This window comes from Euleptes europaea, chromosome 3 (assembly GCF_029931775.1).
Source record: "Euleptes europaea isolate rEulEur1 chromosome 3, rEulEur1.hap1, whole genome shotgun sequence".
In the NCBI taxonomy this organism is placed as follows: Eukaryota; Metazoa; Chordata; class Lepidosauria; order Squamata; family Sphaerodactylidae; genus Euleptes; species Euleptes europaea.
This window is the reverse complement of record NC_079314.1, coordinates 9,282,648-9,307,194: the sequence shown is the minus strand read 5'-3', so window position 1 is coordinate 9,307,194 and position 24,547 is coordinate 9,282,648. Positions and strand designations below refer to the sequence as shown.

General features: G+C 52.4%; 2 protein-coding genes and 1 non-coding gene across 3 annotated transcripts; 2 read left to right on the top strand and 1 right to left on the bottom strand.

The window, feature by feature from the left end:
* Positions 1–7,866: 7,866 nt before the first annotated feature.
* Positions 7,867–15,968, top strand: NCCRP1 (NCCRP1, F-box associated domain containing). The gene is made up of 6 exons (XM_056846306.1): positions 7,867–8,053; positions 11,401–11,469; positions 13,399–13,471; positions 13,564–13,659; positions 15,197–15,338; positions 15,828–15,968. The coding sequence occupies exons 1-6, from the start codon at positions 7,867–7,869 to the stop codon at positions 15,966–15,968; spliced, it is 708 nt and encodes a 235-aa protein (XP_056702284.1).
* Positions 15,969–17,762: 1,794 nt separating this feature from the next.
* Positions 17,763–18,161, bottom strand: SYCN (syncollin). Its single transcript, XM_056847650.1, has one exon. It carries the CDS (start codon positions 18,159–18,161, stop codon positions 17,763–17,765), a length of 399 nt encoding a protein of 132 aa, XP_056703628.1.
* Positions 18,162–23,328: 5,167 nt separating this feature from the next.
* LOC130475882 (U4 spliceosomal RNA) lies at positions 23,329–23,469 on the top strand. The gene has a single exon (XR_008933255.1). It is a non-coding gene; the product is annotated as a U4 spliceosomal RNA (small nuclear RNA).
* Positions 23,470–24,547: the final 1,078 nt, after the last annotated feature.

Genomic DNA, 24,547 nt, shown 5'->3' with positions numbered 1-24,547 from the left:
TATATATACTATTTTCTGTGTTGTGTTTACATTATAAGCAGCCCTGAACTCCCTGAGGAAGAAAGGCGGCTAATAAGTGTTCGAAATCGATGTACCTTAGGTCCTTGGGTCATCACTCTCCTTTCCTGCCAGTCTGGTGGCACAGTCGGCCCCGGGGAAGCCCCTGTGGGTCAGCGGTATTCACAGGGGCACCAGAGAAACCCCCCCTCTACCATAGGGCCATCGGGTGGCAAAGTCACCTGGGCCCGTCAAGGTGGGCTCTCAGGACCAGAACCGGCAGAATAGTTTCCAGAGCTGTGCTCTCTGCCCCCTCCTGGCTTGCGTGGCAGTGGCAAAGGGTGAGAGGGGTGCCGACTGTGATCCTGGCAGCTCTTCCTGCATCCTCAGCCACTCTCTTGGCTTTACCTACCTTGCAGGGGAGGGTGTTTTAAAAAATATATTTTTCATTACAAAACTTCCCAATTACATTCACATACACATGCATACAGTCTTTGCATTCTATCAGGGAAGTCAGTAATTAATTTCCTTTACTAACATATTCATATAAGCCTTACATTAAATCTAACCAAATGGTTGGACTGCTCTAAATTGCATGTGTTATTTAAACATCCTGCTTTTTAACTATATCAATCTTCTGATTAACCAAGTCTTTATGTTACAAAGTTATAAACAATAATAACGCTATGCTTCATTATGCTTATCAACCCTACTTTAGCTTAACTATAATTAATTCCTGCACTTTTTATTATCTGCTATCCCCTTTTGTTTCGTGTACTTCTAGCATCTTCTATCCTCTAAATCTGTGTTACATTACACATTCAAATATACATAGTCATAATAAGGCTTTTATTTCTTTTGAAATTCATCCATCAATCTTCCATTCCACAAGTTTTCAGACATTTTTTCCCGCCATCTTTCACGATCTAGAATTTCTTTTTGTTTCCACACCATTGCCAGGCAGGGGGAGGCTTGTTAGGGTAAAATGGGAGAGGGGAGAACGATGAGATACGGTATTGTGGGTTGCCATTGGGGAGAAAAGCAGGGTGGAGGCTTTATTGATGATTGTCCTGTCTATGTGCCTTTTTGCCTACAGGCTGTGGGGAGCCGGACCTGCCACTCCACAGCACCTACCGATGTGAGCCCACCGTGTGCCAAGGGGTCCTGGACTCTGGCGTGTTTGCAGTTGGCACCAGGCTGGAGTACTACTGCCAACCTGGTTACGCCCTATCCAGTCTGCCTGGCATTGCCATCTGCCGCAGAGGAGAGTGGCACCTGGTGCAAGAGGTCCTTTGCGCACCCCAAGGAAGTAAGAATTCTCTCTGCCCATCACACCTTCTTCCTCTTCGTGCTACCTGAAGCAGAATAAATTGGGCAAAATAAGTCAGCTTTTGCATGACTGGAGCTCGTTTGACTGCCTAAGCAGCTCTGTTGGATGAGGATGCACCATGTGCTGCATGACCCAAGAGGGATGTTTGAGGTCTTGCTTGCATGTGTTGGGGAGGGCAAAATCTCTTGGGGCAGCCCTGAGAGCAATTTAGGCAGATGGCCAGTAAGACCAGGACCTGGGCAGCGTGTGGTGCTTCCCTGCCACCTTGTGGTTCAGACTGGAATAGCTGCTCACCACCTTCTGTGGGAGTTTGGCCCCATCTCCATGGCTGGGAGGATGGACCCCTCACACTGATGTGTGTCTCCCCCCCCCCAATTTCTTGGTACTGATGTTTTCTGGCATTGTGCCGCGGTCTCTATTCTTCCTCCGCCGTGCTGCTGGTGTCTTTTCTCTCTGCTCCGCTAAGCTTTGGGCAAGGGGCGGATTGAGACTTTCAAGTGGTTTTTGGGTAAGCAAAGCTCTAGTGGGGCTGGCAGTGCCATAGTGCCCCTCAGTGGCTCCTGTGGGGGCTGGTGATACCACCAGGCCCTGCTTGTTCCTGGACATGAGACAGGGACTCTTCCAGTAAACAGAAGGGTCGATCCTCCCTGGGTTGGAGTCCCAAAGGAAGAGAGAAGGGGGAAGAGCTGAGGCACTCCTTTACACTCTTGGGCACCTGTTACCATGAGCCACTGGTTAAGCACTAGATTTTGGAAGACCAGGAGATGCAAATCCCTTTGTAAACCATCTTGGGATCAGACCCAGGATTGTAGCTTGGTGGGGTCAGCTGAAGTTGGTGTCTGAGCAAGCAAGTTTTGGAATCCCACAGAACTCTTTCTGAGCTGCCCAGCGGAGAGTTCTGTGCCAGTCCGAGTCGGCAGGAGGGGCTCCAGTGAAAGAGCGCTCTCCTCTGTTCCTCCATCTCTGATGGGTTGTGGCCTGGGGCATCAATTCGGAGATCACAGGCTGCCTGGACACAGCCACAGCCATCGTAGGCAGGTTTGGGGGAGGGGTTTGCCTGCATTCTCCCCCAATCTTCCTAGCCCACCTGCATTGGTTGGTTCATCAGAAAATGTTTGATTGAATTTTTTTTTTTATGTTGCTTTGTCATCCGCCTTGAGTCTCAATGAAAAAGGCAGGCTACAAATGAATAAGACTAATTTATTTCCTCAAACGTTCCCCCTTTTCTCCATCCCAGCCTCCCTGGCTCCGCAGGACAGTGATTTCTCTCTCTTCATCGCCCTCTCTCTGGCGGCAGGGGTCCTGGTCCTGCTGAAGGCCTTGATCTTATGGCTGGCGTTGTGTTCTCTAGTGCTGAGGGCCTTATCTTCCCCTTGCCGCTGTGCCAGGTGAGTTCGGAGCATCCTCTTTCGTGGCGCTCTCTCCTGTCCCCAGGGAAAGGCTGCCCTCGGCTTCTGGGTCCTGGGAGGACCCCGCTCTGTCCTGGGATGCAGTGTCTGAGGGAGGCAAGGGGGGGATGGCAGACATTGCACAGTCTGTTGGGGCTGCTGCTGCACTTGCCAGAGTGTCCACAGGGCCCAACAACCATCTCTTTCCTGCATCCTGATTGCTGGGGCTCCGGCGGAGTTTCATGGAAGCAAGCTTTGGGCCCTCTGCTCTGCTGTGCCAGGGAAGAGCTTTGCAGGCTTGGCTGGGGTTATCCCTGTGTTGCAGATGTGGGGCAGGTAGCTGCTTGGTTTGGGGTCAGCTAGGAGGCACCTGGTTGGCCACTGTGTGATCAGGTTGCTGGACTTCATGGGCCTTGGTCTGATCCAGCAGGGCTTTTCTTATGTTCATACCTATTCTTTCCAGTACCAGAGGAGCATGCCTGTTATCTTAGGTGCTGTGGAGCACAGGCAGGATAAATGCTGCTGCAGTCATCTTGCTTGTGGGCTTCTTAGAGGTACCTGGTTGGCCACTGTGTGAACAGACTGCTGGATTTGATGGGCCTGGGTCTGATCCAGCAGGACTTTTCTTATGTTCTTGTGGCACGGTTTCACTGCAGGGTCCTGTGTTCTTGGCTGTTTTTGCGGTGGGCTGGCAACTCTGCTTGCCTCCTCGAACCCTGTTTTGGCAAGCTCTTTCCCACACTGACGGCCCCCCACCCCCCAGAAGCAGGACAGTAAACACCGTCAAGGGTTTGGCATGCTTTCAGGAGGTTGTGTTTTCTCTCTGACAGCCAGCCATATGAAACCTTGGAAGAGCCGGACATGTTTGTGATGGTGGACATGGATGAGCCAGGCACGAATCGCACGGAGGTCCCATTACCCCTCCCCTCCTATGAAGAGGCGGTCTACGGTCACAACGGGGCCCCTGTGGCATCTCCCCACCTCGGCCTGATGCCCCTCATCCTCTCGGCCCAGACTGAACTGTCTGACGGCAGCCGTGTGCCAGGAGGGTCCCTGGATGAGGATGACCCACCCCCCTCCTACCAAGAAGCCATGGCGGCAGCCGCCACCACAGCAAAGGATGCTCCAGAAAGAGAGCCGGCTGCCAGTTGGCCGACATCCCCCTCCTTCCCCCTTGAGAGGTGAACTGAGCTCAGCGGGGAGGGTCCCGGAGCCCCTGTGCCTTGGGAGTAGTTTCTCTGCTCCGAAGGACTTTCCCCTGACCATTGGGGGCTTCCACTGGGAAACACCCCAGTGCCAGTTGCAGCGTCCAAATAAAGCTCCATCCCTTTCTGTCAGTTGGAGGGGAAGGGGTGGAGTTACCCATCTGTGCCCCAGGACCAATGTGCCGCTTGCCCAGCCCAGGAGGGCCCACCCCCTTCTCCCATGCCATGGTTGACCTCTCTTGCTCTACAAAAGGATGGATACAGACTCTCCCCAGCATCTGTCTGCTCTGGAGAGAGATTCTCTTCAGGATTTTTTTTTTTTTTTACAGTTAGCAGTTTTTATTATTTTTTTAATAAAGTTTTTATTATTTTATTTTATTGCCTTATTGAAGCTGCTATGGGTTTTTTTCAATGCACACAAGGAGTGCCAGATCGGGGAAGGGGAGTTGAAGCAGAGCGGATTACAAATGGATCAGAGGAGGCCCTGGGCTTGCCTCTGATGTGACGTTTACATTGATGCTAACTCCAGAATAACTACCCAATAGGTATTGACCCTGATCATGTGAATATTCTCAAAGGTGGTATGGTGTTTTAAAACATTACCTTTATTCTGTGGATTATTTTTCCCCCTTTTAACTTTCAAACCTTAAGGTGCTCCTAAATTAGAATTGGGGGCTGAATGGGTTTTAATAGTCTGGTGGTAATTGTCCTTATTTAAAAGAACCTTATTAAAAAAATGTTTCCAAATGGTTGGTTCTTCTGACTGTCATTCTTTTCTGCTCTGCCTTTTGCAATGAGGAAATGCCCGAACCTCCCATCCTGGGAGCAGCTTGTCAATGCGGGGGGGGGGGGGGAGGGGAGGGGAGGGGAGATGAGCAAGGTTTGCCTAAGGTGGGGCAGCAAGGGAGACACACCCAAGCGCTCCCTGCCGGTCCAGATCCAGCTTTCCTTTCTTCTGGCTGTGGCTGTCTCATTCCAATGTGGGTGGGGCCGGTGTTGCAAACAGGCTGAGCTGGCTGCGAGGAGCCCCCCCCCCCCAGTGATGAAAGGACAGAAGGGACAGAGAGGGAGGGAAGGGCTCAGAGGCACCGGACATGAAGGCTCCTCTGGAGTTGGCGGGGCTGAGCCAAGGTGGCTTTTGGGCTGTCTCCACACTCTCCAGGAGAGCTGGCCCTTGGAATATTTTATTTTATTCATTTATTTGTATCCCGCCTTTCTGCACGAAGGAACAGTCAAGGCAGCCAACAAATATGAAACACTTGAGTGTAATACAGACATAAAAGAATATGCTCTTCATTGACAAAGCACTGCCAGCTTTTAAGAAGAAGAGTTGGTTTTTATATGCCGACTTTCTCTACCGTTTAAGGAAGAATCAGACTGGCTTACAATCACCTTCCCCTCCCCACAACAGACACCCTGTGAGGTAGGTGGGGCTCAGAGAGCTCTAAGAGAGCTGTGAGTAGCCCAAGGTCACTAGGCTTGCCAACCTCCAGGTATTAGCTGGAGGTCCCCTGCTTACACCTGATCTCCGGCCTATAGAGATCAGTTCACCTGGATAAAATGGCCACTTTGGCAATTGGACTCCATGGCATTGAAGTCCCTCCCCAAACCCTGCCCTTCTCAGGCTCCACCCCCAACCTCCCCCCCACTGGTGGCAAAGAGGGACCTGGCAACCCAGTTGACTTCATGCAGAGGAGTGGGGAATCGAACCCGGGTCTCCAGATCAGAGTCTGCTACTCCAAACCACCGTTCTTAACCATTAAGAGAGCCAGCGTGGTGTAGTGGTTAATGACAGTGGTTTGGAGCAGTGGAGTCTGATCTGGAGAGCCGGGTTTGATTCCCCACTCCAGCGGAGGATAATCTGGTGAACTGGATTTGTTTCCCCCACTCCTATGACGAAGCCAGCTGGGTGACCTTGGGCTAGTCATAGCTCTCTCAGCCTCACCTACCTCACAGGGTGTCTGTTGCGGGGAGGGGAAGGGAAGGTGATTGTCAGCTGGTTTGATTCTCCCTTAACTGGCAGAGAAAGTTGGCATATAAAAACTAACTCTTCTTCTTCATTACACCATGCTGGCTCTCAAGCTTGTTTGTTCCTTTTACAAGCAAGACAGCAAGGGGGTGCAGTGGGAATAGGATAAAACCTCTACCTATATGGCCAGGGCAGGGCTCCCCAGGCAAAAAGCAGCCCCTCTAGATAGCAGCAGCAGCGCTCTCCTTTTATAGGCTGTCCCAGGGTGGGGCTGAGCAGCTGAGAAAACCCAGCCTAGAAGGCCTGGATCCTCCCCAGGCAGAAAGCAGAATGCCCCCCTGCCACTCTGCAAGCTCCTGCCTGGTTGGACTTCTGGGTGGTCCTCCTAGTCCAGCAACCTCTTCCCCACAAGGGCCAGCCAGGGTTTTATGAAGCACAGCAGCAGGCCAAGAAGGCCTCCCCCTAGGGTTGTCCCAGGACACTGGTATACTGCCTGTGAATGTGGAAGCTCCATTTAGCTACCTGTATACTAGATGTTTAGGCCCATGCTCCGGCATGTTCCCCCAAATGCTTCCTTCTGTCTCTGCCTCCTGTGGCAGCAAATTCTCTATGACAAGTACTTCTGTCTCCTGGCTGTTGACTTATGCAGGTGATGGAGGGAGAAACAGAAAAATCTCACCTTTGGCAGCGCCCAAGAGAAGTGGGAGATGCTGGGCTCTTCTTCAGGGTGCTTTATTGGCATTGATTGCTTTTTGCTGAAGGGATGGAAAATCTTACTGGGCAATGAACGGATACCTGCAGCCCCCACCGAGGAGGGGAATGGTTGGCGAATCTATCCCATTTTGCTGTCTGTCTGCCAAAGGTGTGAGATGCCTGGCCTTTATCACCCAACAGACACCAAAGTCCCTGCTGAAATTTCTTGTCATTGTCTAGGGGAGAACGGTCTCTCTGCAATTATTGGAATATTGATTTCTCTGAAATGTTTGGCAATTTGGCTTGATTTAACAATGCACAGACAGAATAAACTAGCCGAGCGGGGTCCAGCAAGAGAGAGGAAGCACCAGGAAGGAGGCATGAAGCCAGAATCAAGATGCAAACAATACTAGACCAGATTGTGGGTTGTGTTGGTCCGAAGAGGGCTGGTTTGCTTGCTTCAGAAATCCCAAAGCTCGGATGGGGGGGGGGGGGTCCAGGATGCCAGAATGTGGGTGGGCTGGCCTCGAAGCATCTCTCAGCTCTTGCAGCTGCTGTAGCCAACTGCTCTTTCTTCCTGACCCTCAGTTTTCCCATCTGTAGCAATGGGGATGAGTATCCTCTGGGCAGGTAGGATAAAGTCAAAAGACTGTAAAAGAGTTCTTTGAAAATAAGAACTCAGAGTTGGTGGTCTCTTCAGAAGCTGCCTTGGGCCCCTAGAGAGATGCCCAGCTCCTCTGCCAGAGGGGCGTGCAAAGTTTTCCCCACACGTCAGCGTGGCATCTGACTGCTTTTACCCGGAGTCCTTTCTTTGCAAGGGATTCTGGAACATGCAGATCTGCTACGCTGTGTGTCCCTGAAACCGCTATCACTATCATCAGATGCTGTGGACGACGTGGCCTCGTGAGCATGTGCAGAGTGCAGCTTACTTCTATGGAACTGAAGTTGGCCGTCCAGCTCAGCTTGAGTCCCAGAATCTCCCATTCCAGGTTCTCCAAAAAGCACCAGAGTGGGGTGTGTGTGTGTGTGCAGGGTGAGTTGAGGGCAGGCGGGCTGCCAGGGCCCCCAGCAGTTGCTTCTGGGACAGGCTTGTGCAGCGGCTGACCCCACGTCCCTCCCCAGCTCAGCAGCACCTTCAAGCCCTCCCCTTTCCCTTCTGTGTGGTAACCGGGCTGCCCCTCCCTGGGCGAGAATGTAAGGCTGCCTCTGCCAGAAAGCTCAAGGAAGTGAAAAAAGAGTTTCTCTTGGTGGCGTGGGGGGGTCTGCCTGGCAACTCCCTCCAGGATGGCAGCCCTGTGGCAACACCGGGCGCTCTCTCCGGCACAGCCACGGCCCAGCTGGCAGGTGCGCTTTGAGGACCATTGGGAGCTGCGCCGGAGGGGCGTCCCGCCCCCCAAGGACCCCAACTGGAGGGCGCTCTATGCCCTGAAGCCCTTCCAGAGGAACCTGCTGCAGAATCCAAACCCAGAAGGTACTGTGCCCCCCCCCAGTCTCCTACCACCCCCACTCATGAGCCCACTGCCAAATCGCAGTGTGTGTGGGGGTCTGGCTTGCAGTAAGGGGGTGGGGTATCCTGGCTGCTTTGAAGGTGGGCTGGGGGCCATAACCCAACAGAGGTTCCACCATCAGCTCTTGCTCTCCCCCCTCCTGCCAGGTGATTTCTTTTGGGGAGGGTTGTCTCTGTGGAAATCTCTCATCTTCTGCTGACTATCCTTCCTTTTAGCTCTGCTTTAAGGAGAATAAGAGCAGACTGCACACAACTAGGGTTGCTAACGCTGGGTTGGGAAATTCCTGGAGATTTGGGTGGTGGTGGAGCCTGAGGAGGGCAGGGTGTGGGGAAGGGGCCACCTCAGTGGGGTATAATGCCACACAGCCCACCCTCCTTAACAGCTATTTGCTCTAGGGAAATGGATCCCTGTCGTCTGGAGATCTGTTGTAATTCCAGGGGATCTCCAGGCCCTCCCTGGAGGCTGGCAACCCTGCCACTCACAGGCATGCAAGAGAGGAGGTGGCATGCCAGGAAGGGGCACTGGAGGGCAAAACTTCCTCAAAACTGCAGCCCCTGTTTAAGGGCTGATCTGCTCCATTTCCTCCATTCCTGGCCTTTCACATAAGCGTTGAGGGCGTCGAGATCCCTCGCTCAAAGGCTCTTCTGCACCTTTCTAAGATCCCAGCTACTTTCAGACTGCCCAAGAAAACGGTGGCAAGCGTCAGCTGCAATCCAATACCTTAGAAAGTCCGGCAGCTCAGGCTCTGCACAGCTGCTTAACTCCCAACTGGAGCCTTTGCCGGAAAACCAAGATGAACACTTGGAGAATCTGCAAACAGAATACAGGTCTAGATCTTAAATGTAGGGTTGCTTGATTTACAATGGAAAAAAATTACTGGGGTGTTCATTTTTTCATCTTCCTTCATGGAGTGCGTAGAGTGACTTCGTAAAATAGAGCCTCGCTTCACAAAATGTTTTTTTGTGGAGGGAAAAAAGCAACCCGGAAACCTTTCAACAAACAGCCATTGAAGAGCTGCATCAGCTGGAAGCTTTTGCAGTTCACTCTTCCAAGTTACGCAGCTCTCTAGCGTTCTCGGCGTTTTACATAGCCATCTGTCCCATTGTGGAAATGTCTTCAGACACGTTTGTCTTGTAGCTTCTTGTCTACCAACAGTCTTTCCATTCTCCCTGCTGAAGATTTCTGTGAAATTGGAAAGCTTGTTTGCATGCATCTGTGTAGGTTAGCTGTAGTGAGAATCTTTTCAAGCTACTCTCTACCTTCTAAAGTGGTGGTTTGGAGCAGTGGACTCTGATCTGGAGAAGCGGGTTTGATTCCCCACTCCTCCACGTGAAGCCAGCTGGGTGACCTTGGGCTAGTCACAGCTCTCCCAGAGCTCTCTCAGCTCCACCTACCTCACAGGGTGTCTGTTGTGGGGAGGGAAAGGGAAGGGGCTTGTAGTTTAGGGTAATCTGATTTGTAGTTGAGGGTTGCCAACCCTGGGCTGGGGAACTCCTGGAGATTTGGGGGTGGAGAATGGGGTGGGAGGGGAGGGACCTCATAACATCGCAGAGTCCATACTCCTAAGCAATTGTTTTCTCCAGGGGGAACTGACCTCTCTAGTCTGGAGATTACTTGTAATTCCAGGAGATCTCCAGGCCCCTCCTGCTGGAGCTTCAGTTTACTGAAAGACCACATAATAGCCAATAAATAGTGGGCATCTACTTTTGTAGGTGTCGGCAAGCCGTTGGCTGCTCTGCTGTGGCATCACATAATGTCCAAGCACCAATGCCTCTGGGCGGCTGGCTGACCTGCAGCAATTAGAGTGTGGACAGTCTGTGACAAGATAGTGGAAGAGTTCTGCAGAGATGTGGAGCAGGCTGGAGTTTCATTGACTGCTCCTTCCTGGTTCCTTCCAGCCAATGAACGGGAGGCATGAGGGTGTTCTGGGAAGGCAGGGTTGCCAACCTCCAGGTGGGGCCTGGGTATCTCCCTGATCAGTTCGCCTGGAGCAAACGGTGGCTTTGGAGGTTGGGCTGTATGGCATTGTACCCCACCAAGGTCCATCCCCTCTCCAAACCTGGACTTCCTCAGGCTCCACCCTCAAATTTACAGGTATTTCCCAACGCTGTTGGCAACCGTACAAGAAGGGAAGGAGGATGTTTTGTAGTTCTGGCTGTTGGCCCAACTTAGAGTAACCCGAGGAGGGTTTTCAAAGGCCTCTCTCTTCCTTGTGCTGCATCAGGAGAAAGAAGCTTCCTTTATAAACAGACGAATGCGCTCGCTCTGGAAGCCGTCCCATTTCAGAACTAGGTGCTCTCTGTGTGTGCTGAGCCACAGGGACCCTGTCTAGTCATGGGTCAGGGAAGCTCCGGGGCAGAGATAAGGGGGCCTTCCCTGACTCATGGGCACGAGACCCTCTTAGGAGCTGCCTGGACTTGCCCTGCCTGCTGCTGGTGTTGTAGGCTGGGGAGAGTCTTCATTGCCATCATGAATTGGCAATCCTCATCCCTGCAGGTTTGCAGAACGATTTGTGGCACCTCTGGCGCCTGCCTGTGGCTTCTCATTCACACAGTGCTCTCTTGGGATGGCCACTCACTCCTTAGGCTCCTTTGCAGGGAAGAGGGAATGCTGGATGGGGAAGAACACAAGCCCCCACCCAAGGATAGGGTTGCCAACCTCCAGGTACTAGCTGGAGGTCTCCTGCTATTACAACTGATCTCCAGCCGATAGAGATCAGTTCGCCTGGAGAAAATGGCTGTTTGGGCAATTGGACTCTATGGAATTGAAGTCCCTCCCCTCCCTAAACCCTGCCTTCCTCAGGCTCCACCCCAAAAACCTTCTGCTGGTGGCGAAGAGGAACCTTAGCAACCCTACCCATAGAGTTGGTTCGGTTTCTGCGAACCCTTGCAAGAAATGAAATCCCAGGCTCCAAAACACAGTCCAGGACTTCCCGGCTGCTCTGCTCTGGCCTCAAGCCTGGCCTGGAGGCGATTTCTGTCTAATGGAATTTCCAGGGCAGTGATGAGGGAAAGGCATTCGGTACATGCCCAGAGGCTGTTCTCTCCTTTGGTCTGGCCTCATATGAGGTAAGACTCACCCCTGCTGTTGGAAATAAGTCTGGGGAGTCCAAACGGATAGGTCCTGGACCATGCTCGCTCATTAAAATGGCTCGGCTTTCTCTCTGCCCCCTCGTCTCTGTCTGGGATCGCGGCATCCTTCCTAGGAGAGAGGAGGATGTACGCGAGGCATAACGGAAGGACTGGGTGGGAATCTGGGAAGGCTGCAATTAATTGGTCTGCCCCCCTCCACCCACTTTCTCTTTATATAGGGCTGAGTACCTCTGAGCCAGCTCCGCCGTGTCCCCCCAAAGCACCATGGATGCTTCTCAACCCCCAAGGTAAGGGGTGCCTTTGGGGATTGGGTGCGATGCAGCAGGATGGGGAATTATCCTTGGAAGTCTGAGTGCCAAATTTGCTGGAGGGTTTCACATTTCAGAAACCTGGGAGAATGCCACTGAACATGTGCAGAAGTGCTTTTTCCTCTGAACAAACTAGTTTTTAATTTCAAAAAATCCCTCTTTTCTCGCACTGATTTCTTACTAAAGCTGTTTGTCACTGGGTGGTGGTGGTGGAAAGCACTCTGCACATGCTCAAAGGTACCATTCTAAAGAAAAATTCAGAGAAAAGTCATTCTGCACATGCTCACTTTGACCTCATACCTGTCTGCCTGCATCTCTCTCTTTCTGGTAAAAATGTTCTCCGGGGTGGGGTGGGGGGGAGCACATGCTCAGCCTCCCTCTCGCAAGTGCCACATTTTTATAATCCAAACATTGGCTACTTTGGTTCTTGTAGGTTATCCAGGCTGTGTGACCGTGGTCTTGGTATTTTCTTTCCTGACGTTTCTCCAGCAGCTGTGGCAGGCATCTTCAGAGGAGTAACACTGAAGGACTGTCCTTCAGTGTTACTCCTCTGAAGATGCCTGCCACAGCTGCTGGCGAAACGTCAGGAAAGAAAATACCAAGACCACGGTCACACAGCCCGGATAACCTAGAACAGTGGTTCTCAACCTGGGGGTCGGGACCCCCAAGGGGGTCGCGAAGTGTTTTCTGGGGGGTCGCCGCCACTGTTCTGGGACAGCCCCCATCCCAGGCTGTCCAGGACTAACCCAGAAGCCCTGTAACCCTGATCCGTCCGCGAGGGCAGGGAAGACCCCAAGCAGAGAGGTGAGGAACTGGCCGACCAACAGCCAGAAGGAGCAAGGCTGCAGAGACGCGGCGGCATGCCGCCGCACACCAGCTGTAGCCCTGCTGCCCAGCTGAGAGGCGGGTGGGCCAGCCCTGGGCACGGTCGCACCTGCGCCGGGCGGATGATGCGGCAGGATGTGTGGGAGGCCGAGGAAGCTCCCCTGCCTCGGCCAGTTCAGGTCTCGGAGGAGAAGAGGGCGGTCCCCCTTGAGGCCGCTACAGCCACGTTGTTTTTACTTTTAGCCGCGCTCAGGTGGGGCGGGAGCTTCAGCCTGGAATCCAAGTGCGCATGTCTGTAGTGTGGCTTCGCTTTTCTGCCCTGAGTCATCAGTTCCGCTCTGCCCTGAGTCATCAGTTCCACTCTGGCAAGGCCAAGGCGGAGAGAGTCGAGGTGCATGCGCAGTTTGGGATTTCCCCCTTGAGCGGGCAGGTTCGGGGAGGCGCAGAAGGAGCGGTGACTGGCAGAGGGGAGAAAAAGGCATGAAAAGTCCGAGCGGGATAAGCGGCCCTCGGCTCTTTCCTGTCCCTTCGCTCTCGTGAGTTGATTAAATGGAGCTTTGCTTTGAGGGATAACTGCAGTTCTGTGCACAAGCAGTGTCCCAGTCACAAGAGAGGGAGTTTCCTCGCGAGAGCCCCGGCCTGCTTGGAAGAGTTTTTGGGGAGAGAGGGGAGGACAAGGAACGCAGTGCATGCTCAGAGGCACTCTTTCCTCCATGCCAGGAAAGGTTGCCGCGCCACACAGTCACAGCCGCTGCGCAACAGGTGGTAGTACTGTTTGCTTGTTTGTTTTAAACTTTAAAATTTAAAGTAATTATATATATGGATACCCTGGACTGCCAAAAAACAAACGTGTTTTCTTTATCCTATTGAAAATGTCATTAATGCAAATTTATGCAAATGTGACGAGGGTCATAGGTTACTTGGCAATTGTAAAAGGGGGTCGCAACTCGAAAAAGGTTGAGAACCACTGACCTAGAAGAACCAATGAACTCTGACCGTGAAAGCCTTCGACAATATTGGCTACTTTGTCTACTAGCCAGTCTTTTCCTTTCTGCGTATGTGTGTGTTTCAATCTCCTGACAGGCACTTTCAAAGGTTGGCAGATCAGCACCGAGCCCCTGCCTGTGGGAAAGGAGGCCACCTTGCCACACTACAGGTGAGAGGATTCCCGGTGGGGGGCCTCCTTCCCACCCTCCGCCCTCGGCGGCCTCTTCCTTGGCCTGGCTGACCCATCTTCTCCTGTCCTAGCTGGAGCGTTAAGCAGCAGCGCATCGACCTGCTGGCCGAGGGACTCTGGGAGGAGCTGCTGGATTTGTACCAGCCCAACATCACCATCATGGACTGGTAAATCGGCCCCTAAATATTCAGGTACCAAGGTGTGTCTGAGGGCGAACTGCTTCTGTGCGCCACTGGAGGGCAGCAGCCCTCCAAGGAGAAAACCTGGCCTGGTTGTCCCTGCAGGGCTCTCCACGCTGGGGCTGGGTCCCCTTCCACCGCATCGTGTGCTGGTTTTGCTCCTGCTCTCTTTAGGGCGGCCTGGTGCCCAAGTGGGACCGGCACTTCTGTCTTTAATAGCTGGATAGAAAAAAGAAGCGTATTGCTTGTCACTGGGATGAAACGGCAGGACCCTCCCAAAATATCTTCTTCTGCGTACATGAATGTACACAGTCCCCTTGGTCTGCCTAGTTCAGTGGGGTCAGTTCCAACCAGTAGCAGCTCTGCAGGGTCCCTGGGAGGGACCGTTTCCCCTGAGATCCTTTGACTGTAGCTGCCGAGGACTGGACTTGAGACCCATGGAAAACACATCTTCCTCCTGAGTTGGAGCACTGCTCTCTTTTCGCCTTGATGTTGTCTCCTCTGGCAGGCAGAGGATCTCCAAGCACATGAAGGTCTTCCCCAGCAAGGGGGAGGGGGCTTTCACGGGAGAGGCCAGGGGCTGAACCTGGTGACTTCCGCCTGCCCTGCCCCTGAGCTGTAAGCTGTGGGTTCTAAGCAGAGCTGCCTTCTGGGGGATCGTCTGCTCCAAGAGCCAGTGCGGCCTAGTGGATAGAGCGGCCGACTAGGACCCCGGGTGACCAGGGTTTGAATCCCCGCTTCTGCCATGGAAGGTCGCTGGGTGACTTTGGGCCTGTCACAAACTCTCAGCCTGGCCTACCTCCCAGGGTGGTTGTTGTGAGGAAGGGGAGTATGATGTTCTAAGCTGCTTTGAATCCCAGTGGTGGGGGGAGGAAAGTGGGATATAAATGAATAAATGCAAATGCATCTGAGAGGCAGTGGTTCTCTGAGGTCTCTGGTTGCTGGGCTGGGAAGCCCCTCTCTGCCCAAAGTCCTTTTAATTGGGGGATCTGGAGATGGGGTGCATGCATTGGATGGACTCTGCTGCTGATCCACGGCTCAGATAAAGGGATTTTGTTCTCCTTTGCACCTTGCATTTCTCTCTCCCTCTTTGTTTTCTCCCTTGTGTTAATTTTAAAAACAACAACCTTGAAATAGTGGCAATGCCCCTGATGCGATGTTAGTAGGGTTGCTAGGTCCTTCTTTGTCACCGGTGGGAGGTTTTGGGGGCGGAGCCTGAGGAGGGTGGGGCTTGGGGAGGGGAAGGACTTCAATGCCATAGAGTCCAATTGCCAAAGCTGCCATTTTCTCCATGTGAACTGATCTCTATCAGCTGGAGATCAGTTGTAATTGCAGGAGATCTCCAGCTACTACCTGGAGGCTGGCAACCCTAGATGTTAGCCATGTGCAGTTCCTTATCTGTCCAATGAAGACCATTGATCTTCTGTTCAGAAAGGGAAGGCGCGTGCATGCGCCCCAAGCAGCCTGTTTCTCGGGGTTCCCATTCAGAGTTGACGGGCAGTTTGGGGTTCCTTTCCACCTACAGGTACGAGAACAGCAAACTAGCTAGCTGTGTTTATCAGCTTCATGTCCAGCTCCTGGGAACGGACCAGGTGACAGTGATTGGTGAATTTCACCATGTGGCACAGGAAGGCGATCAAGGAGGAGCGAACAAGAACTGGCATCACGTAAGAACTGGCAGCAGAGATCCGTGAACAGGGGGTGATTTATATTAAAAAATAAAAAAACACACCACAGCCCATTGGCTGTGCCTGGCTGGGGGTACTCTGTGGTGGAGGGCAGGTGCTCTGTGCATGCTCAGAGGAATTTTGCAAAATTATTACTACTGTGCATGTTAGATAGCTGAGGCTTGAGTTGTCGGGAGAGTCTGGGTTTGGGCCGGGGAGTCTGGGTTGGACATTAAATGCCTTCACTTCAGTTCCAGTAATAAATCATAACTCCAACTGCTAGTCCTAACTGCTAGTCCTTGGTGTGGGGTGTGGTGACAGGTTAAACTCTGATCTTCTTAATTCAGTCTTAACATCCAGCCATTCACACCAGCTGCTGGTCAAAAACCAGCTTTTGCCATTTCTTGAAAGGGGGTGGGTTAATGTGCAGGGATACCCTCTGGCGTACCCTGTGCCATCTTTGCCTTTCTGTTTCTTATTTCTTTCAAGGTTTCCCATGTTTTCGAGCGCTACAGCCCCGGAGTGCGCTTTGTCCACTTCCTACACAAGACCAAGGATGCAGAGAGTCCGTCCGGCTACCACCGGACTAGAGCAACAGACAGCAGCGTCTCTGTGCAGTTGCGGGACTGAGGCAGCTGCAGGGGGGTCAATGGCTGTGTGTGTGTAAGGGCTGCCAACTCCAGGCTGGGAAATTCCTGGAGATTTGGGGGGTGGAGCGTGGGGTTTATGTAGGTGAGGTGGTAGAGCCTCTTCTTGGTGTGCAGAAGGTTCAATCCCCAGAATCTCCAGTTGAAAGGACCAGGCAATAGGTGATGCAAAAGACCTCTGCCCAAGGCCATGGAGAGCAGCTGCCAGTCTGAGTAGACAATACTGACCTTGACGGACCAAGGGGCTGGTTCAATCTAAGGCCACTCATGCCACTGAGTCCACTTTCCAAGGCAGCCATTTCCTCCAGGTGAACTGATCCCTGTGGCCTGGAGATCAGTTGTAATTCTGGGAGATCTCCAGCCACCACCTGGAGGCTGGCAACCCTAGTATGTCTGCAAGACCCTCCAGAACTGAAACCCCATTGATCAAGGGAGGCTTTAATCTATATTAATTAAAAGTACACATTCAGGAGACAAAGAAAATCCATAGCATTTCTCATTGTTGTTCATGGGTGTCTCGCTCCCTCCCCCTCTCTCCCTCCCTTTCCCCCCTCCCTCTCTCTGCACACAGGCGAAGGCTCTCTGCCCATGCTTGAATGCTCTAATGTTTTTAATATTATGTCGCCTGATCCAGCAGGTCAGATATCTGATCATGAAGACAGCCTCAGGGTTGGCCAATCCTTTCTCAAAGCCTTCCACCCGCAGCTGGCAATAGGTGCCCCCCCAATGTAAGTCCTGCCACTTTGTGTGTCTCGCCCTCCCCCCGTCACTATACTGGAATGCCAAGCACATTTCCAATGTGAGAATCTTGCAGTGTGTGTGCATATGGGGGGGGATTTTTTTTGGGGGGGTGGCGGCAGCGGGGGCTCCTCTGCTACAGCCTGGCCTGCATAATTTGCACCCTTAATTGCACTTGTGGGAAAGGTGCTCAGATGGAGAACAGAAACACCCCTTTTGTGATTTCTTGACTTCCTAAGATCCAGTCCAGCAGCGCCTGGGCATTGTACGTAGACTCTGGGGCTGGGGGCCAGGCTCCGGCTTCTGCGTTCCTCCCCCCGCAGTCCCAGCCCTCCCCATGCATGGCCCTGACAAGCTCAGGTAGGGAGCAAATTGAAAACTGTTTGCTTGCTGGGATTGACTGCATTCTGCTCCCGAGTTGCCGCAAGCCCTTCCCAATTAAATGCTTACATGGTGGGGGGCGGGGAGGAAAATGCCCAATCCTTTGCTGACCTTGAGCTACCCGAAATCAAAGCCCGGACACTCTGCAAAGCTGTGTTCCTTCGCTTTTAATTATATTTATCGAGGAAAAACGTGGGATGAAAGGGAGAGAGCACACGGAGGAGAGGACGGCTTTGAAGACCAAACGCCTGTCTGGGAATTGCTCAGAACAAAACGCAGCACGTTTGAGCTCTTGAAACATCGCTGGGCTGCATTCAGAGCAAATCTTTCCGGCACGGGGACCAGACCTTCAGGGTGCTGGGAATCCCCTTCTGGCCTGGGTGCTCCGTGGGTCATGCTCTTCGGCCACAGCCTCGTGCCCAGTTTGCGGGCACTTTGGGGGAGCATGTTGCCACTGCGAGTTGAATTTCGCCACCCTGCGTTCCGTCTCTTTCCACAAGATCTTCCAGTGGAGCAGAGCTTGCTGGCTGTTGTGAGCATGAAGGATTCTTGGAAAGAGTGGCTTGGGGGGGATGAGGCATTTTGGAACAGGGCATGCTTAACCAGGGGTGGGGGGGGCATGCAAGGGCCTGTCTTGCCGCTTCTTGGCCAGGCCTCCTCAAGAGCACTTGCAATAGAAGGCCGAGATGGAATCGTCCCAGTCTCCGAAAATCCCCCTTCGGTACTCTTGGAGCCGGGGGAATGCCCCGCTCTTAAATTTCCTCGTATTGCCAGCTTTGCCCTTCCGGGACCAGACCGACAGCTCGCAGCGGGGGGCCACCACCAAGGAGGACACCTTGTTGTTGAAGGCCGACGGGACGTAGGGCTGGTCTTCATCCGGCTGCACCAGTAGCACGCTGCCCTTGCAGCACTGGTCGTAGTAGGGGCTGTTGTCTGTGTAGAGCTGGGCACAGATCTTGGTGCCGTTGGGATTCTTCAGCTCGGCGGGGGCCGGGCACTGGGCCCAGGCCAGGGCACAGAGCAGCGGCAGGAGGAGGAGGCTCTGAGAGGTCTTCATCGTGAGTGGTGCTGCGGCCTCAGGGAGGGAGGCTCATTTAAAGATTTGCCAGCAGCCGGACCTCAAGGCCGCCTGCTGTACCTGGGCTGGTGCCCAAGGTCTGGGAGAGGAGGCAGCGGTGGGAAAGGCGCAGCTGAAAGCGGCCTGTGTGGCTGCAGAATGTTCTCAGGGTGGGGGAAGGATCACATTTCTGGAGATGGAGAAATGGCCACAGAGGGCGGCCAGAACAAGGACCGGTCTGAAAAGGGTCGTTGTGGGCCAGCATCCTTTCCTATAGGAACTGCAAGCTCCCCCCACCCCGCATGATATTCAGAGGTAGACAAGGGGCTGTGGCTCAGAGGTAGAGCCTTGGCATCTCCAGTTCAATCCTTGGCATCTCCAGTGAAAAGGACCAGGTAGGAGGTGATGTGAAAGACCTGCCTGAGACCCTGGAGAGCTGCTGCTTGTCTGAGTAGGCAATACTGACTTTGATGGACTGAAGGTCGGATTGAGTATAAGACCGCTTCATGTGTGTTCATTGTGGGGAGAGGCCATGACTCATGGCTGAGCCTCTGCTTGGCATGCAGAAGGTCCCAGGTTCGATCCCAGGCATCTCCAGTTGAGAGGACCAGGCAGTGGGCGATGTGAAAGATCTTTCTCTGGCTGAGACCCTGGAGAGCTGCTGCCAGTCTGAGTAGACAATACTGACTTTGATGGGCCAGGTGTCTGGTTCAGTATAAGGCAGTGTCGTGTGCTCATATGGTATGCTGCCTCTGGATGTGGAGGTTCCATCATGGCTAGGGTTGCCAGGTCCCTCTTCTCAACCGGCGGGAGATTTTGAGGGCGGAGCCTGAAGAGGGCGGGGAGGGACTTCAATGCCATAGAGTTCAATTGCCAAAGCGGCCATTTTTCTCCAGGTGATCTGATCTCTGAAGGGAACCAGCTACACTAGCAGACTATCCCTCCCTTTCACCTCCTGGACTGCCTCCTCTTCTGGTGCCTGGATATAGAAGCTGGTTGCTGTTCAACCCAGAGCCCCTCTCTAACCACTAGGCTCTTTTCCCCTTTATACGGCAAGATTTGAGAATGCACGGGTTCTTAACCCTCCCCTGCAAAGGGCAGAGACCTGGATCTTTGTAAGGGAGCCAGATGCCGGGCTTTTCCTCACAGCACTGGGGAAGGAATGAACCCTATGCTCTAGGGCAGAGTGGCAAAGGGCCAGCCAAACATCTAGGGGCCCACTACCAAGCTTCCATTTCCCACAGCCTAGATTGCCAGGGGTAATCTTGGTCTGCTGCTATACATCCCCGTCTCACTCCGGCCCTCTCTGACCCTCAGTGGGGCTGCCTCAGTTTCCCTCCTTGTGACCCAACTGGGGAAGCATCTCTCCAGCTCTGTATAGGAGGGAGAACACCCCCCCCCCAGCCCGGTGGTCTGTCCTCCCAACCTTCCCCAGCTGGCACATTTCTACCCTGGCTCTCTTTCCACCGGCACCTGCAGCACTTCCCAGGGCCTGGCTTGTATGGGACAGGTGTGGATTTCCCTGGGGGAGGTTGGGAGAGCAACCCCCCTTCCCTCCTGCTGGAGAACAGCCCTCTCAAGGCCAGTCTCCTGAGGTTTTCCAGCTCGGGAGGCTCTTGCAGTCAGAAGCTGGCTCACTGCCAATTGGGGCTAAAGAACTGGAGCAGCTGGATGTGCATAGCCCCCCCCCATTTCAAGGCACCCCAACCCTTTCAGGGCTGGCAGCTGTGCTTGCTGTAAAGGCTAATACTTTGGGGGTGTCAACCTCCCCCATCCTGCGCTGTGTATATGTGTGCTCTTAAGTCACAGCTGACTTATGGTGACCCCGTGGGGTTTTCAAGGCAAGAGACTTTGGGAGGTGGTTTGCAATTGGCTTCCTCCGCGGCACGCCCCCAGTATTAATTAATTAATTCAATCAATCAATCAATAATTTATTTGCAGTCATAGACCATCAAATAAAGCGAATTTACATGGTTAAATAGCATAGGGTAAGACATGTACAACATTGATTTGATATTAAAATAGTTAAAAATGGCAAAAATTACCAAGATACATAGTTATTTAATATCAAGTAAAACATACTAAATATGGGTAAAATTACAATGCTTGATAGTATCAGAAGATTGCAAAGAACAAATCTGGAAAAAAAATAAACATACATTATTCATTCTCTATTTCCTTGGCTATTATAGGTTCTTAAGCAATCTCTGTGTGATTTTAATTGCTAGCCAAGCAAATCTAGTCACGCTTGCAGATAAATTAACCATTGTATCCAATAGGAGGAGTGCTAAGTGTCACGTCCCCTGGTGTTCCTTGGAGGTTGCCCATCCAAGTCAGGCTAGCCTGAGGCTATCCAGTTCTCTAACCTCCCCTAAACCCACAAAAGAAAAAAGGGCAAGAGTCCAGTAGCACCTTAAAGACTAACAAAAATATTTTCTGGTAGGGTATGAGCTTTCGTGAGCCACAGCTCACTTCTTCAGATAGGTATCTTCTTCAGATAGGTATCTGAAGAAGTGAGCTGTGGCTCACGAAAGCTCATACCCTACCAGAAAATATTTTTGTTAATCTTTAAGGTGCTACTGGACTCTTGCCCTTTTTGACTACTGCAAACAGACTAACACGGCTATCCACTGTGAATTATCCACAAAAGAAAGTAAGACTGTTGCCCTGGGGGGTGGGGGTCTTCTCCTTCACTGACTGTTCAGATCTGTCTGCTGGCTGCCAACCTCTTTTTTTGGGGGGGGGGCTCAAAGCCCTCCTTTCCCCAGATTCTGGAGCACCCCAGGGGAATTGATGGGAGATTTAGAACAAAGAATGCCATTCTTCAGGTTATGGACCATTAACACGTGGAATTCGCTGCTGCAGGATGTGTGGAGGGCCAGTGACTTAGATCATTTTCGAAGTGGATCTAGTCAGTTCATGGAGAAAATGTTTTATTAGCTTTACTGGCAGAATGGAACCTCCAGATGCAGAGGCAGTATAGCTCAGTTGCTGGATGGGCAGCAGCAGCAGCCTTTCACCCCGAACCCTGCACGTGGGCCTGACAGGTTTGTTACTGTGTGAAGCTGCTGACTGGCTGGCTTCTGTAAAACGCTCCATGTTGTGGGAACTGGGTCCCAGAAGGGCCCCTGGCTTCCTCCCCCATCCCTCTGCCCAGTCTTCTCCAGGGGCCTCTGGGATGAGGGGGGACGGTGCCCTTCCCCTGGTGGCCCCCTGGCTGTGGAATATTCTCCCTAGTGAGAGTTGCCCAACATCGGTCCCAAGTTTTAGGTGCTGCGTCTTCTGGAGAATCTTGTTCTGTTTAGCAACCCACGTGCCTCCCCTGCTTAATTTGCCATGTTTAGTGCCTGTTTTCTTTTACCATCTTTTTTACTGCGTCCACACTGGGGAAAAACACGTACTTTAAATAAATAAAACAACACTCTTACTTTGGGCTCCCCTTCAGTGTTGGGGTCACCCCACCCTCCTCAAAGGCTTATGCCACCAGCAGCATGCCTCTGTGCTCCCCCCCACCCCGGAAGTTCCGGGCCACTCTGCCTGCCCAACTGGCCGCCCCCCCCCCATGGTTCTTCCTTCCTTCCTCTTGGACTTTGGGCCTCTTTTCTAAGCGCAGTCCCCAAAGCATCATATGCACAAAATACAATTATATTAAACAACCTTACCATGTTTTCCTTTTTAAAAAACCCTATAAATTAATAGGAGGAAGGAAGAAAATAACAGAATTTTGAAATATTGCACGGAACAAAATAAAGGAGCCTCTTCCCCTATTTCCCTAAGTTACGGTGGTTGAATCACTGTGTGTATGTGGCGGGGGGGGGGGGTTGGGTTTCGTTATTTTCTTAAAATCTCTGCTGGGAAGAGGGGCCTCCTTTCCCATGCTTGGTGAAGCTCCTGGTGTGGGGAGTGTTAAGCTTGGAGCAATCAAAGATACCCATTCTAGGGTTACCAACCTCCAGGTACTAGCTGGAGATCTCCTGCGATTACAACATCTCCAGCTGATAGAGGTCAGTTTCCCTGGAGAAAATGGCTGCTTTGGCTATTGGACTCTACCGCATTAAAGCCCCTCCTCAAAGTCCGCCAAGAGGGACCCAGCAACCCTAGCCCGTTCTGAAACATTCCAGCTTTATTGGGGCAGAGAGACGTGGTGTAGGGCTTAGAGCAGTGGTTCCCAACCTTTTTTTGACCAGGGACCACTAGGACTTTTTTGTTCGGTGCAGGGACCCCAAGGTGCAAAATAAAAATTCCGAGAATTTGAAAATAAACTTTAATCATAACTGTTAGTTAAACATTAAACTTAGAATAATATTTGCATATATATTTTTATAATAGAGAACTTTTAATTGAAAATATTAATTTATTATGGGTTTATAACTTTGTTTCGCGGACCTTAATTTAGTTCTTGCGGACCCCTGGGGGTCCACGGACCCCTGGTTGGGAGCCAGTGGCTTAGAGTGACGAACCAGGATCTGAACAACCCAGGTTCGAATCCCCACTCTGCCACGGAAGCATGCTAGGTGATCTCGTCCTAGCCTAGTCACAGACTCGCAGCCTATCCCACCTCACAGGGTTGTTGTGAGGGTAAAATGGAGTAGAGGAGAACAACGTCAGCCGCTCTGGGGTCCCCATTGGGGGGGAAAGGTGGGGTACAAATGAGGCTAATAAAGGAAGGGGGTGTTTTCTACTTTCCATTGTACTCAGGGTAGAGTGATCCTTCCCCAAGTCAATAATAAAGAAAATGCAGCAATTTTCAGCCGCAAGAAAAAGGCACTCATTCCTCGCCCTTCGGGATTCCTTGTCCATGATTGGTTCCTTCCCCTTCGGTCTCCGCTCCACCCCTTCTCGCTTGCGTCATTCATTCATAAAGGCCGCGCCTCCGCCCAACCTCGCGGGCCGCCTTCTGGAACGTGATGACGCGCGTTCGAAATCTGCATAGCGGCCCAGGATCCTTTGCGGGGAGCCGGTGGGTGGCCCCAGAAGGGGGGGACAGGGGCGAAGCGCCTGCCCCACCGACGCCCGCCCCTCCCGCAGCGGTGGGTCGCCGATGGCCAGAGACGCTGGACCCCCTGGCGGCTCCTTATGCACGCCGCGGACGGGGGGGGGGGGCGGCTCGCTGCAAGCGAGAAATCCCTTCAGCGGTAGGGCTTGGCGACCGGCCCGTGCTGCCGGTAGCTTTGCGCAGTGGCAGTATCGTAGCCAATGAGGTCAATCCGAGGCGCGATTATTGCTAATTGAAAACTTTTCCCAATACCCCGCCATGACGACTTGAAATATAGTCGGCATTGGCAATTTTTGACAGTCTCTACGGAGACTGAACTTCCTCTGTGCAAAAAATAGAGCAAACTTTCTTTTTTCCAACGTGGGGTCTAAGTTTATTTTCTACACCACCTCCTTGGCAGTCCCCCGAATCTCCAGTAGCTGATCTCAAAGACTCCTACCCGACAGCCTTGCCGGTCTCAGCAGACAATACCGTGTTCTTCTGTTCCTCCAAACTGTTTTACCTAATCCTTTTCCTTCCCTGTTTGACAAACCCGCCCACTAACCCCGGCCTTCTCTTTTCCAGCTTTTCTGCCCATTGCTTTCTCTTTCTTCATGCCTAGTAAAAAGTTCTCATTTCAAGCTGCTCATCCCTCCACTGGTTCCCAACCAGGGGTCCATGGACCCACACACACACACACACACACACCGTATTTTCCGGCGTACAAGACGACTGGGCGTATAAGACGACCCCCCCATTTTTACAGTTAAAATTTAGAGTTTGGGATTGTCCCGAGTCCACGGCCTAGGGTCGGCCCTCAGGACTGCGCCCCAACCCCACGGCCGCCCCCAGACCTCCTGGAGTGGCCCAACCCGAGTCCGCGGCCTGGGGCCAGCCACCGGTCCTCCTGAGGCGGCTCAATCCCCGGGGACATGGACAGAGCGGAGGCGGCTCCCCAGGGAGATTCTCCAGTCCGGCTCGGAATTCAGCATCCGGCGTATAAGACGACCCCCGACTTTTGAGAAGATTTTCCTGGGTTAAAAAGTAGTCTTATACGCCAGAAAATCTTGGGGTCCCTGCACCGAACAAAAAAGTCCCAGTGGTCTCTGGTCAAAAAAAGGTTGGGAACCATGCTTTTTCCTGTGTCGCTTTTTTCTTTTAATCCTAAATTTCAATAACTTTAAATGGTGCTGTCGAAGGCTTTCACGGTCAGAGTTCATTGGTTCTTGTAGGTTATCCGGGCTGTGTAACCGTGGTCTTGGAATTTTCTTTCCTGACGCTTCGCCGGCCACAGCTGCTGGCGAAACGTCAGGAAAGAAAATTCCAAGACCACGGTTACACAGCCCGGATAACCTACAAGAACCAATTTAAATTGTGCGTTGATTATTTTTTGTTTAACAAGCTGCCTGGG

Excerpts from the sequence above, each read along its gene's own strand:
- NCCRP1 (XM_056846306.1), top strand. The coding sequence starts at position 7,867 with ATGGCAGCCCTGTGGCAACACCGGGCGCTCTCTCCGGCACAGCCACGG. Across the intron at positions 13,472-13,563 it reads GCCACCTTGCCACACTACAG|CTGGAGCGTTAAGCAGCAGC; the intron begins GTGAGAGGATTC and ends CTCCTGTCCTAG. Across the intron at positions 15,339-15,827 it reads CGAACAAGAACTGGCATCAC|GTTTCCCATGTTTTCGAGCG; the intron begins GTAAGAACTGGC and ends ATTTCTTTCAAG.
- SYCN (XM_056847650.1), bottom strand. The coding sequence starts at position 18,161 with ATGAAGACCTCTCAGAGCCTCCTCCTCCTGCCGCTGCTCTGTGCCCTG.